This window comes from Belonocnema kinseyi, chromosome 1 (genome assembly GCF_010883055.1).
Source record: "Belonocnema kinseyi isolate 2016_QV_RU_SX_M_011 chromosome 1, B_treatae_v1, whole genome shotgun sequence".
In the NCBI taxonomy this organism is placed as follows: Eukaryota; Metazoa; Arthropoda; class Insecta; order Hymenoptera; family Cynipidae; genus Belonocnema; species Belonocnema kinseyi.
The window spans coordinates 2,172,059-2,186,715 of NC_046657.1; the positions used below are offsets into that span (position 1 = coordinate 2,172,059).

A 14,657-nucleotide genomic window follows, 5' to 3' on the forward strand; every position below is an offset into this window, starting at 1 on the left:
TAAGTCACATTTTCCGTAAAAAAACAACAACATAATTTTAAACCAAAAAAGAAATAAATTCTCAACAAAATAGCTCATATTTCAACCAAAAAAATTATTTGTCAAAAAAAAAACTAACAAAAACATCAATTTTCAAGCAAAAATGAAAGTTAAATTTTTAGGTAAAAAAAATTTATTTTCAATAAAACTGATGAAATTTCAACTAAAATGATAAAAATAAATAAAGATTTAATTAAGAGTCAAATTATTAAAACAATTAAAACTTGAATTTCACTGTAGTCAGATGTAAATTCCCGGTAAAAAAACTTTTTTTTTAATTAAAACTTTAGCTTCTGCATTTTTTTTTTTTTTTTTTTTTTTGAAAAATTCGAAATTTTGTAATTCTCACCATGACAAGTTTGGAGCTGGTGTACATGACGGTTCCATCGAAAATGTAAGCACCAATTGCCGCTCGATGCAGACGCAAAAGTCCTTTCCGGACGACGGTTCTCTCCTCGTCCGGTGCGAAATCCACACGGTACTGATATAAACACCAATCCGTGGAGGATTTTGTTAGCAGCTGGAAATAATTAGCCTGAAGATCGATCTTCTGACCATAGGATCCTGTCAAATAAATGGTCAATTACTAAATTTCGCGATTGAAAAAAAATTTCCCAACAATTTAAAGCCTTTTTTTCAGTTATAAATAATACTAAAAAACATAATTCATCATTTCCTCAATTTGTTCATAAATTTAATAACTTTGAATAATAATTCAACCAAATTTCTATTATATCTTCTTGTACTTGAAAATTCAGAAGCATATTTATGTAAAATTAATGGCGGACACTATATTAAATTAAATTTCAACGGCTTAAAATTTGAATTTTTCAACCAAAACGATTAAATTTCTACCAGTAAAGACGATTTTTTAACAAAATACATGATTATTTTTTTAATTGGAAAAGATCAATTTGTTTCATTTAAAATCAACAAAAATTGTTCAATCTTCAGATAAAAAAAAAAAAATAATTTTCAAAAAAATAAAAACTTTTCAACCAAGAAGATTGATTTTTAACTGAATTGTTTCACTTTGAACGAAGTAGTTTTTTTAAGCAAAAAATACGAATTTTCAACGAAAACAGAACAGTTTTCAACCTAAAATGGAATTGTTTAATTTACAGTTTTAAAAATTAATTTTTCACACAAAAAAGAAAACAAAATTAATCAAGGCCAAGAAATTTTCAATTAAAATTGTAAATATTTAACTAGAGCATTGGAATTTTTAAACAATATTAATTTCATACAAAAAAAATACAATTTTTCAAGAAAAGACATGAATTTTGAAATAAAAAATATCAAATTTTAAACAAAAATGGAATAGTTAATAGTTAAGTTAAAAACCAAAAATGTATTTTCAACGAAACCGACGCATTCTCAACTGAAATTATAAATCTTTAACTTAAATAATTGAATTTTAAATCATAAATGTAAATTTTCAATAAGATAAGATTCTACAAAGAAAAATTCCAGCATAAACTTAAATTTTGAACTAAAAATGATCAGTTTTTAACAAAAAATGGAATATTAATAAAATTTTCATTAGAAACATTAATTTTGCACATTTTTTTATCCAAAGTGAGGAATCTTCAACTGGAATAGTTGAACGTTAAATAAAAAAAGAAAAATTTTCAATTTCAAAAGTTGAATTTTTAACAAAAAAAATTAATTTTCAACCAAGAAGATTAGTTTCTACAAAAGAAAAGATGAATTCTCAACAAAATACATGAGTTTTTCATCAAATAGTTTAATTTTAAACTAAAAAATACAAATTTTCAACCAAATACTTGAATTCTGGACAACAAAAAAAAGTTTTTAACCAGAAATGGAATAATTAAATTTTCATTAGAAACATTAATTTTTGACCCCATTTTTTAAAAATCTAAAGTGATGAATTTTCAACGAAAATTGTGAATATTCAACCAATATACGTGAATTTTAAATTGAAATGATGAATCTTCAACCGGAATAGTTGAACTTTAATTAAAAAAAGATGAATTTTTAATTGCAAAATTTGAATTAAAACAAAAATTAATTTAAAACAAAGAAGATTAGTTTCTACAAAAAAAAGATGAATTCTCAACAAAATAGGTGAGTTTTCAATCACATAGTTTAATTTTAAACTAAAAAATACCAATTTTCAACCAAATACTTGAATTTTGGACTAAAAAAATAAAGTTTTTAGCCAGAAATGGAAAAATAATTAAATTTTCAGTAGAAACATTAATTTTCGACCCCATTTTTTTTAACCAAAGTGATGAATTTTTAACGAAAATTATGAATATTCAACCAATATAGGTGAATTTTAAATTAAATGATGAATTTTCAAAAAAAAGGTTTAACTTTCAAACACGTCGTTTTATTTCTAATTAAAAAAGTAAATTTTCAACTAAAATAATAAATTTTTAACTGGAAAAGTTGAACTTCTAACCAAAAAGATGAATTTTTAACCATGAAGATTAATTTCTACTGAAAAAACAAACTATTGTCAACAAAATATATGAATTTTTAACTGAAAAAAAAATTTTGTCAGTTAAACAATGAATAGTTGAATTTTTATTTAAAGAAATTAATGTTCAACAAAAGAGATGAATTTTTAAATTACATTATAGAATAATTCAATTCTAAATTATAAATTTTTAATTGACAAAAAAAAATAAAGTTACATTTTCGAACAAAGTGATGAATTTTCAACTAGAATGATAAATCTCCAACTGGAATAGTATAATTTTAAATAAAAAAGATGATTTTTTAAAACTAAATTGATGAATCTTTAACTAGAATAGTCGAATTTTCAACCAAAATCATGAATTTTTAACTAAAATTGTGAAATATTCAACCCGAATCGTATACCTTCAATTCAAGAAATTTAATTTATAACAAAACGAAAAATATATTTCAAACAAAATAGCTCAATTTCCACCCAGAGGTGAATTTTGAATAAATATTAAGAGCCTGCAATTGAAAAAAATTACTTTTTAACGAGAGAATTTAACTTTTAACCAAATAATTATACTTTTATTACAAAAAGTATTAATTCTGAAAAAAATGTAATTTATATTTCAACAAAGAAAGAATTTTCAACAAAATACATGAATTTTTGAATAAAAACGAGCAAATTTCAACCAAAAATTTCAACCAAAAGAACCAAATTTCAACAAAAATGAAGAATTATTGTTGTTCAGTTTTATATTGGAATTAAAAACGAATTTAAGCACGCTTTTAAAAAAAATCCCTGGCATTTCCAGGTTTTTAGTTATATAAAATAATAATAATATAATAAATAATCAAAATTCCCCGACAATTTCCAGGTAGAGAAGACACCCTGACTATAGCAATTTCCAGAAAATTTTTGAATCTTGGTGAAATATTCAAAATCTTTGTGAAATCTTTTTAAATTTTCGTAAAATATTTGAAACTTTTTGAAATATTGGTTTTAAAGCATTAAAAATGTTGGTGAAATCTTTTAAATCTAAACAAATTAAAAATCGTTTAAAACCTTCAAAATGGTTTTAATATAAAATCCTTATGATTTTTTCATGAAATCTTTCGTATTCATTTTAAATCATTAAAATATTTGAGATTTTCGCGAAATCTCGTGAAAAATCTATTAAAATCATGTCTTTAAAATTTGTTTAAAAATCTTTATCAATGTGTCACATCTTTTGAAATCGTTTAAACAAATTGAAAATTGTTTAAAATCTTGAAAATGGTTTGAAACCTTTGAATTTAGAATCTTTATGATTTTTTCATAAAATCTTTTGTATTTATTTTAAATCATTAAAATATTTGAAATATTTGTGAAATCTTGTGAAAAATCTTCTAAAATTTTGGTAAAATCTTAGCATTTCGGAAATTTTTCTAATCATTTTAAATGTTTGAAATCTTCTCAACAAATTTGAAATCTTTTTAAATTTTAGTAAAATATTAAAAATGTTTGGAAATATTTATGAAATGTTTGTCAAATGTTTCACATCTTTTGAAATCGTCTAAATAAATTTAAAATCGTTCAAAATCTTTAAAATGGTTTGAAATCTTTCAATTTGGAATCTTGATGAATTTTTTATAAAATCTTTTAAATCCTTGAAATTCTTGTGAACGTTTTGAATTATTTGTGAAATGTTTGAAATCTTTGTATAATCTTTCGAATCTTTTGAGGTCCTCTAAAAAAATTTAAAATCTTTTAAAACCTTCAAAATGGATTGAAATTGAAATCTTTTAAAATGTTGTCATGAAACCTTGTCAAAAATCGTTTAAAATTTTGGAAAAATCTTTAAAATCGTCTAAATAAATTTGAAACTATATAAAACCTTTAAAATTATTTGACTCCTTGGAATTTGAAATCTTTATGATTTTTTAAAATGAAATCTTTGTGAAATCTCATCAAAAATCTTTTAAAATGTTGGTCAAATCTTTCCAGTATTTGTGAAATTTGTTGTTTTTAAATCTTTGTGAAATATTCGAATTTTTTGTGCAGTTTTTGTAATCTTGCCAACACGCCTGTTTCAAATCCTTTTAAATTTTGGTAAAATCTTTGAAATCCTTAAAATCTTTATGAAATATTTTTTAATCTTTATGAAATGTTTTGAAATGTTTGTAAAATGCTTGCAATCTTTGGAAATCGTCTAAAAGAATTTAAAATCATTTAAAATCATCAAAATATTTGAAGCCTTGTCAAAAATCTTTTAAAATTTTAGTAAAATCTTTGTGAAATGTTTGAAATCTTCTCAACAAATTTGAAATCTTTAAACTTTCGTAAAATATTTGAAATTGTTGACATTTTTTGAAATATTTATGAATTGTTTAAAACATTTGTATAATCTTTCAAATCTTTTCAGATCCTATAAACAAATTAAAAATGGTTTAAAACCTTTAAAATGGTTTTAATTTGGAATCTTTATGATTTTTTCCCGAAATCTTTTGTATTAATTTTAAATCATTAAAATGTGACATTTTCTTGAAATCTTATGAAAAATCTTTTAAAATGTTGGCAAAATCTTTGCATAATCTTTGAAATCGTCTAAACAAATTTTAAATCGTTTAAAACCTTTAAAACGGTTTGAAATCTTTGTGAAATATTTTTATATTTTTGCTAGAATCTTTGCAATATTGGTAAAATCTTTGAAATCCTTTAAATCTTTGTGAAATATTTTGATATTTTTGAAATATTTGTAAAATATTTCTTTAATCTTTGTGAAATCTTTTGAAATATCCAATTTATTGAATACTTTTAAAATTGTTTAAAATATTTGAAATCCTTGATAGCGATTACCAGAAAATTGTTCAATCTTGGTGTTTTTTTTTTTTTTTTTTAATATTTCTAAAAAGTTTGAAATCTTTGAAAATCGTCCATTAAAAATCGTTTAAAATATTGAAAATGGTTGGAAATCCTTAAATTTTAAATATTTACGATTTTCTTATGAAATCTTTTGTAATAATTTTAAACGTTTGAAATCATCTCAACAAATTTGAAATCTTTTTAAATTTTCGTAAAATACTTGAAATTTTTAAAAATGTATTAATGCAATGTTTGAAATCTTTGTCAAGTATTCCACATATTTGGAAATCGTCTAAGCCAATTTAAAACCGATTAAAATCTTTAAACTGGTTTGAAATCTTTGAATTTCGAATCTTTATGAATTTTTTATGAAATCTTTGTGACATTTTTTGTACTGGTTGTGAAATGTTTGAAATCTTTGTCAAATATTTCACATCTTTCGAAATCGTCTAAACAAATTTAAAATAGTTTAAAACTTTGCAAATGGTTTAAAATTGGAATCTTTATGCTTTTTTCACGAAATATTTTTTATTCATTTTAAATCATTAAAATATTTGAAATTTTGGTGAATCTTGCCAAAAATCTTTTAAAATTTTGTCAAAATCTTTGTATAGTCTTTAAAATTGTCTAAATACATTTGAAATCGTTTAAAAGCTTTAAAACTTTTTAAAATCTTTTAAAATTTTGGTGAAATCTTTCGAGTACTTGTGAAATTTTTCTTAAATCTTTTGTTCACATTTCAAATCATTAAAATAGTTTTTGAAATCTTTTCAAAACCTTTTGAAATATTCTAAAAGTGCCCCTTTTTCAAAATCCTTGAATCCTTTTTAAGTTTTCAAAATCCGTGTACTCTTTTTGAAATGTTCAAAATTCTTTTATATATTATAAAAGTTTCGAAATCTTTTTAAATTTTAGTAAAATCTTTGTAAAATGTTTTCAAATATTCTTAAAATGTTTGAAATCGTTGAAAATCGTCTAAGCAAATTAAAAATCGTTTAAAACCTTTAAAATCGTTTTAATTTGGAATCTTTATGATTTTTTCCCGAAATATTTTGTATTAATTTTAAATCATTAAAATGTGACATTTTCTTGAAATCTTATGAAAAATCTTTTAAAATGTTGGCAAAATCTTGGTATAATCTTTGAAATCATCTAAACAAATGTTAAATCGTTTAAAACCTTTAAAACTGTTTGAAATCTTGATGAAATCTTTGTGAAATATTTTAAACTTTTGCTCAAATCTTTTCAATATTGGTAAAATAAATCCTTCTTTAGATTACAAATGTTTTGAAATCTTTATAAATTTTGGTAAAATCTTTGAAATCCTTTAAATCTTTGTGAAATATTTCTTTAATCTTTGTTTGTGAAATGTTTTGAAATATCCGATAGCTATTTCCAGAAAAATGTTCAATCTTTGTGAAATGTTTTGAAATATTTCTAAAAAGTTTGAAATCTTTGAAAATCGTCCAAACAAATTTAAAATCGTTTAAAATATTGTAAATGGTTGGAAATCCTTGAATTTGAAATATTTACGATTTTCTTATGAAATCTTTTGTAATAATTTTAAACGTTTGAAATCATCTCAAAAAATTTGAAATCTTTTTAAATTATCGTAAAATATTTGAAACTTTTAAAAATATTAATGCAATGTTTGAAATCTTTGTGACATTTTTTGTATTGGTTGTGAAATATTTTAAATCTTTGTCAAATATTTCACATCTTTCGAAATCGTCTAAACAAATTTAAAATAGTTTAAAACCTTTAAAATGTTTTGAAATTGGAATCTTTATGCTTTATTCACGAAATCATTTGTATTCACTTTAAATCATTAAACTTTGGCAAAATCTTTGTATATTCTTTAAAATTGTCTAAACAAATTTGAAACAGTTTAAAAGCTTTAGAACTGTTTGAAATCTTTGAATTTAGAATTCTTTAATGAGTTTTGTTATGAAATCTTTTGCATTCATTTTGAATCCTTAAAATATTTGAAATCTGTTAAAATTTTGGTAAAATCTTTGCAGTACTTGTTAAATGTTTCTTAAATCTTTTGTTCACATTTCAAATAATTAAAATAGTTATTTGAAATCTTTTCAAAACCTTTTGAAATGTTCTAAAAGTTTGAAGATCTTTGTGAAATTTTTGAAATCTTGCCAGCGCGCCTTTTTCAAAATTCTTGAATCCTTTTTAAGTCTTCAAAATCCGTGTACTCTTTTTGAAATGTTCAAAATTCTTTTATATATTATAAAAGTTTCGAAATCTTTTTAAATTTTAGTAAAATCTTTGTAAAATGTTTTCAAATATTCTTAAAATGTTTGAAATCGTTGAAAATCGTCTAAACAAACTTAAAATCGTTTAAAACCGTTAAAATGGTTCGAAATCGGAATCTTTACGATTTTTTCATAAAATCTTTTGTATTCATTTTAAATCATTCGAATATTTGAAATCTTCGTGAGATCCTGTCAAAAATCTTTTCAAAAAATTTGAAATCTTTTTAAATTTTCGTAAAATATTTGAAATTTTTATGATTCGTTTAGAAATCTTTGTTTAATGTTTCACATCTTTTGAACTCGTTTAAACAAATTTAAAATAGTTGACAATCTTTAAATGGTTTAAAATATTAATTTTTTATAAAATCTTTTGTATTGGTTTTCAACCATTAAAAATTTTAATCCTGGAAATTATTGTGAAAAGTTTTGAATTATTTGTGAAATCTTGGAATCTTTTAAGATATTCTAAAAAGATTTAAAGTGGTTTTAATTTCGAATCTTGATGATTTTTTCATGAAATCTTTTGTATTCAATTTAAATCATTAAAATATTTGAAATTTTCGTGACATCTTATGAAAAATCTTTTAAAATTTTGGCAAAATCTTTAAAATCGCCGAAACAAATTTTAAATCGTATAAAACCTTAAAAAACGCTTGAAATCTTTGAATTTGGAATCTTTTATGAAATCTTTTGTATTTATTTAAAATCCTTAAAATCTTCTAAAAAGTTTTAAAATCTTCGTGAAATATTCGAAATCTATGTGAAATTTTTGAAATCTTGCCAAGGCGCTTTTTTAAGCCTTCAAAATCCGTGTACTCTTTTTGAAAAGTTCAAAATCCTTTCACATATTACAAAAGCTTGGAAATCTTTTTAAATTTTGGTAGAATATTTGTGAAATTTTTTGATATATTTTTAAATCTGTATGAAATCTTTTTGCGTTCATTTTAAGTCATCGAAATCCCTTGAAATATCAAAATTTTTTGAATTCTTTTAAAATTGTTTAAAATATTTGAAATCCTTGAAAGGGTAAACACCCAGACTATAGAAATTTCCCGAAAATTCGGGAATTTACTCACCTTGTTTCGTTGCACATCCGGGCGGTCGCGTCAGGAGACATTCAGATTCGTTCACCCTCCTTCGTCCTCTCATTCCTCCTCGACCAACCGCGACGACATCACCTCCAGGCCCTGGAAATTAAAAGAAAAAAAAGAAAAAAAAAAAAAAAAACCAAAGAAAAATTAAAAATATTTACATTTTTCTTTTTTTTTAATCATTTTTAATCAATTAGCAAGTACCAGATGGTGGAGAAGATGGCTCTGGTGGAGTTGAACCACCAGATTCATATGGCGTCTCGTGAACTGGGGCTACCCTTTGTGTGGCGCGACCAACGCTCTAAAAAAAAATTATTCACATTTTTTTAGATTCTCATAATTTCTAAACGAAATTCGAACATAAGTTTTTTAATTGCAAATTTTTGAATTTAAATGCTCAACAGTTTACACCTATGAAATCGAAAGTACTAGCACTTTTAAATTGAATGCATTTAAACGGAAAAATTTAAAATTTTTAACTTTTATCAATTGCAGAGTTTAAAGACTCAGATTCAGTTTCAAAAATATAAATCCATGTTATCATTTTCAATGCTATAAATTGAAAAAACAATCAATAAATTTGAAAATCAAAAAATTGTAGTATTTAACCAAAAAAAAAGGTTACATTAGAAGTTGAATCATTTTTATTTTTAATAGTTTAAGATGTCCTTAACAAGCTTCAAAAAATTTTAAATATAAAATCATTTTAAATTTTCCCAGCAATCTTAAGAAAATATTTGTATTCTTTTGAAGCCTTTCCCAATTCTTAAAAGCTTATCCATTATTTTTTTGGTTTAAAATCCTCTAAATGTCTCTAAAAAAATACTTGAATGTTTCTACAAATAATAAGTGTTCATTTGTTATTTATACATACAAATTCAACAATTTATAACAATTGAGTTTCAAATTATTTACATTTCGTCACGAATTAAGGATTTTGAATTGAACCAGTTCAATTTTCAACCCTGAACTTTGGAAATTCTTACAATTTTAGCACTAATTCTCAATTTCAAGGGCTTTTAATTTTTAATTGTTTTATGTCTTCCAGGGCTGCATTTTTTAATTCTTCAAATTATAAATTTCAGCAGAAGAATAAAAATCTGAACTTAAAAAATAAATTCACTATCATTTACCAGTCCAATTTTAAATAAAATGAACACTTCTAAAATTAGAAGTTGAATTATTTACATTTCAAATAGTTTGAAAATCCTTTAAAAAGCTTCAAAATCTTGAAAAATCGACACGTTTTAGATTTTTTCAATATTAAAAATAATATCAATTTTCTTAGGAATCTTAAGATTTTTTTTTGAAGTTTTGAAACAATATCTAAAATTTAATAAATTTGAATTAACAATTATGAATATATTATTTTGAAATTATTGTAAAATTGAAAATAGTTTACAAATTGTCAATCGGGTGTTCACTATTGTTTAAATAATTTTTAAGCCTTTAAACCAGCATTTTTAAAATTAAAGATTATTGTTGGAAATTTAACTGATTTTTTAAAAATTCCTTATTTCAGCTTTAAACTTTAGCAATTAGAAAGGAAATTAAATTACTTCTTTCAAAATTAACTTATATGTTGAAAATTCATATTTTTAGGTTGAAAACTCGAATATATTGCATGGCGTTTCAACTATTTTAGTGGGAAATTTTAATTATTTTTTTTTGGTTAAAACTTTTTGTTTGTTGAAGATTTAACGGTTTTCCCAAAAATTCGTTCTTTTTTTTGCTTCAAAAATAATTCTGGTAACTGAAAATTTAGCTCCTCTATTTAAGGCAAAAAATTATTTTTTTTTTTGTAAAAATAGAACTATTTTGTTGAAATTGGGACTATTATATTGAAAATTGAACTATTTTATCAAAAAATGTTTTTTGTTTGTTAAAATATTAAGGTTTAAACTGAAAATGTAATTACTTTACATTTGATTGAAAATTCTTTTTTTTTTTTTTTTGAAAAAGCTTCAATTAATTGATTAAAAGTGGAACTATTTTGTTGAAAATTCTTCTCTGAGCAGGATCAACAAAATTTGTGCCTGATATTTTAACACTTTAGTAGAAAAAAGAAGCTATTTGGCTGAAACATTATCTGTTTTGATTAAAGATTCAACCATTTTGTAGAAAATTCCTAAATTGGGGTTAAAATTTTAACTTTTTCGTAGAAAATTAGTCTTTTCAGCTTTTAAAATCCAAAAATTTGGTACAAAAATGACGAATCTGCCTGCAAATGAACAGATTTTCGGGTCGAAAACTAAACTGTTTTGTATAAAATTTGTCATTTTGTTTTGAAAATTCATCTCTCTTGGTAGAAATTTAATACTTTTGGGCTAAAGATTCAACATTTTAGTTCAAATGCATCTTCTGTGGTTTAATTAAACTATTGTTTATTTTAAATTAATATCTTTCTTCGTAAAAATTGAACGATTCAATTTTTTGTCGAAAATTCGTCTGTTTTGTATAACTTTTTGGTAGAAAATTCATCCTTTTTTGTCAGAAATGCAACTGTTTGGTTGAATACTAATCTTTTTTTTTTGTTGATTCAATTTTTTTTGTGAATTCGTATTTTGATAGAATTAAACTGTTCTAGATTTAATTTTAAAATCTTTTTTGGTTGACATGTAATTACTATTATATTTTTTCGTTGAGAATAAATGTTTTCTTTAGTAAAAAAAAATATATTTAGTTTGGAATTTAATAATTTTGTTAAAAAGTTATTGGTGTTCGTAAAAAATTCAACTATTTTGTAGAAAATTCGTTTCTTTTTGCTTGAAACTTCATGAACATTTTCTTTAAATTGTTTTTGATCTTTCTTGACTAAAAAAGCTTTTTTGGTTGAAAATTAAACTATTCTGTTAATAATGACTTTTTTTTAATTAACTTTTTTGTTGTAACTTTACATTTTTTGATGGAAAAAATACTCTTTCTTGAGAATTCAATAATTTGTTGAATTTTTTTTCAATTCTCACTACAAAAACGTTTTTTTTCGTTGAATGTTATTTTGTTTGTAACTTGACTGTCGTTAGAAATTAGTTTCGTGCTTGGTTGGAAATTAATTGTTTTTTGTTGAAAATCTAAAAATTTCATTTTTGACGAAAACTGATTTTTTTTCAGGTAAAAATTAAAGCATTTGGTTTAACATTTACCATTTTTATTGAAAATTCCACTATTTGGTATAAAATTGAACTATTTGGTACAAAATTAATATATTTAGAAGAAAATTAATTTTTAACCCTTACTGGGTATAAAACACCCAGCGACTTATTTGCGCTTTAACAAAACGTACCAAATTCAAGAAAATAGAACACATGGCACCAAATTAACAAATGACATGCATAATTTTGATTTTTATCATTTTTATAGGCAGTTTAAGATCAATAAAGTCGTTTTATCACGCAAAGGACGGTGTTTCATTTTTCATTCATTCGAAGCTTTTATTTTCCAGAATAAATACCTTTCTTGGAACGAACACTATAGGACTAATTTTATTTTTCATGTGCCGTATCTCAGAAGTCTTCAGGTAAAATTTTAAGTAAAAATATTAAAAACTGAAAAAGTTAGAAATTTTAGAGTGAAAAAAGTCATTTAAAATTTTTTTTCCAAACAAGATTTTTTTAAACTACTTTAAATTTCAAAAACGGTTATGAAACATTTTTATCCGTAAGCTAGATAGATTAAACATTCATTAATTGATTTTCTTTCTAAAAAAAATATCCAATACCGTCCGCACAGCACACGTTTGAATATCCTTGGGTACCGAACACCCAGTATGCTCTTTATGTAATTTTACCCTAAAAAAACTAAGGGGAAAACGGAGACGATTTTTTAATTGATATAAAAAAATGTCATTCTTCATTAAAAAAAATCAAAACCTTGTAAAAAAGAGGGAGAAAAGGTACAAATTGGTTAAAATTTTTTTAATTTTCAAGTGGGGAAAAAGGGAAAATTATAAAATAAATGTTTCCTCACCGTTGAAGATGGTGCTCTGGAATAACCTCCGGAACTTCCAGCCGTAGGTTCCTGAGATCCGGGTCTTCGGCCCCAACTGTCCGATTCTCTTTCTAACGGAGGCGTCGGTTTTGCACGACCTCGACTCCGGCCCATCGCCCTTCCGGTTCCTGCCTGATCCCCCATATCTCTACTGTACGCTCTACTATATTCTCTACTATATTCTCGGGGATAATCTCTTGACTCTCTTGAATCTCTTGAATCCCTCGAAGAATCTCTCGGATAATCTCGTGAATCTCGAGGATATTCCCCCCTAGGATAATCGCGCGAATCTCTGGAACTCCTGTCTCGATCTCTATCTTCCCGAGAGTACTCTCGGTATCTGCAATGTTTTTAAATTCCACTTTTTTTTATTAATGCAGAGAAATGGCTTCTGAAAGGGGATTAATGAAAGTAATAGAGGTGTCTTAACGATAATAGGCCTCAGACTCACTTTCAAGATCGAAAATAGGTGTAAGTAATGTCACAAAATTAAAAAAAAACTTGTCTCAAAATAATGCTTCAATGTTTATTTAAAATATTATTATCTATAAATGATCAACATTTCTGTTGATCACAGGTTTCCCACTTTTTCCCCTTATTCTTATATTTTAACCCTCAAAGTGCATATATGGTCAAAATCACGGCAAAGTGTATCGTGGGTGTTTAACACCCCACCGTTTTTAATCATGTATTGTTTAACCCCTATTGAATATTTTGTTACAATAAAATTATCCGATATAGTGTAAGGTATCTTTTATTAGGCAGAGTTGATTTTATAGCAATTTATTTATTTTAAGTTTGTAAAAAAAATTAATGAAAAATACGAAAAAATGTTTTTGTTTTCATATTTAAAAATTCCTATCTCACGCAATTTTAATTATTTTAACCTGAAAATTTATGAATATACTTTTGAAATAGTGTACTTTCATCAAAAAAATTATTGCAACATGGGTGCTTTCAAAAAAGATATTTATTTGCACAGTTCAAAAGTCACTTTTATGATAAAATGATTAATAATTTGTTATGCTTTTAAATCGATTCATAATTATAAAAATCGAGAAACTTTATGCAAGATATTGAAAAAGGGGACATATATAACTGTATTTTAACAATTATATTTTATCCAACACATCCACAGTCTGCTCTCGCATGACGTGATGCTATAAGTTATAAGCCATCTACAAAGAAAAAAAGTATGAAATAATCGAAAAAAAAATATTTCACTTCATATGATATCCATACGTTAGAAAATAAACAAAAATCAATAAAATTTTTTTGAAAATTTCTCCAAAATTACTTTTTCACTCACAAAGTGCACACTGGGTGTTAAAGACCCCACGATTTTTCCCCCTCACTTTCAGCAGCTGCTGCTAGTAGACTGACGCTTGACGCAGTATTCTAAACGACTTTACTTACAGTTAGTGTCTCGAACTAAAGCTGGATGGCAACACTTACTCAATTTTTTCGAATTCAGTTTGGTTTGAGTTTAAAAATTGTTTGGGGTCTTAAACACCCACAGTGCACTTTGAGGGTTAATTTAAATTAAAGCTGAACTAATAATACCCTGTAAGAAAGTCATACTTTTAGGTTTGAAAATTCATTCTTTTTTTTCTTTGCTTGCCAATTCAATAATGTGACTGACATATTCTTTCGTTTCAGACTAAGCAATTATTATTAGTTCAAAATTTAACTATTTTGTTGCAGTAGTTCACCTTTTTGGTTAAAAATGATTCTCTTCCATCTTAAAGTTAATTTTTGTTCATTAAACAATCAAAACTTGGACAAAAAATTACCTATTTATTTGAAAATGTAGGTATTTTCTTAAAAATTCGTGCTTTTTGGTAGACAATCAAATTAAATCAATTTAAAATCGTTGAAAATTCATCTTCTTTGTTTAAATATATTTTTTTTATTTTCAATTAAAACATTTTATTGTCGAAATATGAACTCTTAAGATAAAAATTAAACCCCTTTGTTGAAAGTTAAACTAATATA

General features: G+C 24.2%; 1 protein-coding gene across 2 annotated transcripts in view; it reads right to left on the reverse strand.

The window, feature by feature from the left end:
- The window catches only part of LOC117181462 (piwi-like protein Siwi), a 96,475-nt gene that overhangs the window by 36,633 nt on the left and 45,185 nt on the right, over positions 1 to 14,657 (reverse strand). For both annotated transcript variants that reach the window (XM_033374265.1, XM_033374178.1), the window contains exons 2-5: positions 12,642 to 13,002; positions 8,880 to 8,976; positions 8,661 to 8,771; positions 389 to 603 (exon numbers count right to left, since the gene is read on the reverse strand). In XM_033374265.1, the coding sequence (XP_033230156.1) occupies positions 389 to 603; positions 8,661 to 8,771; positions 8,880 to 8,976; positions 12,642 to 12,806 (588 nt within the window). In that variant the 5' untranslated portion in view covers positions 12,807 to 13,002. The remainder of the gene's footprint in view (positions 1 to 388; positions 604 to 8,660; positions 8,772 to 8,879; positions 8,977 to 12,641; positions 13,003 to 14,657) is intronic.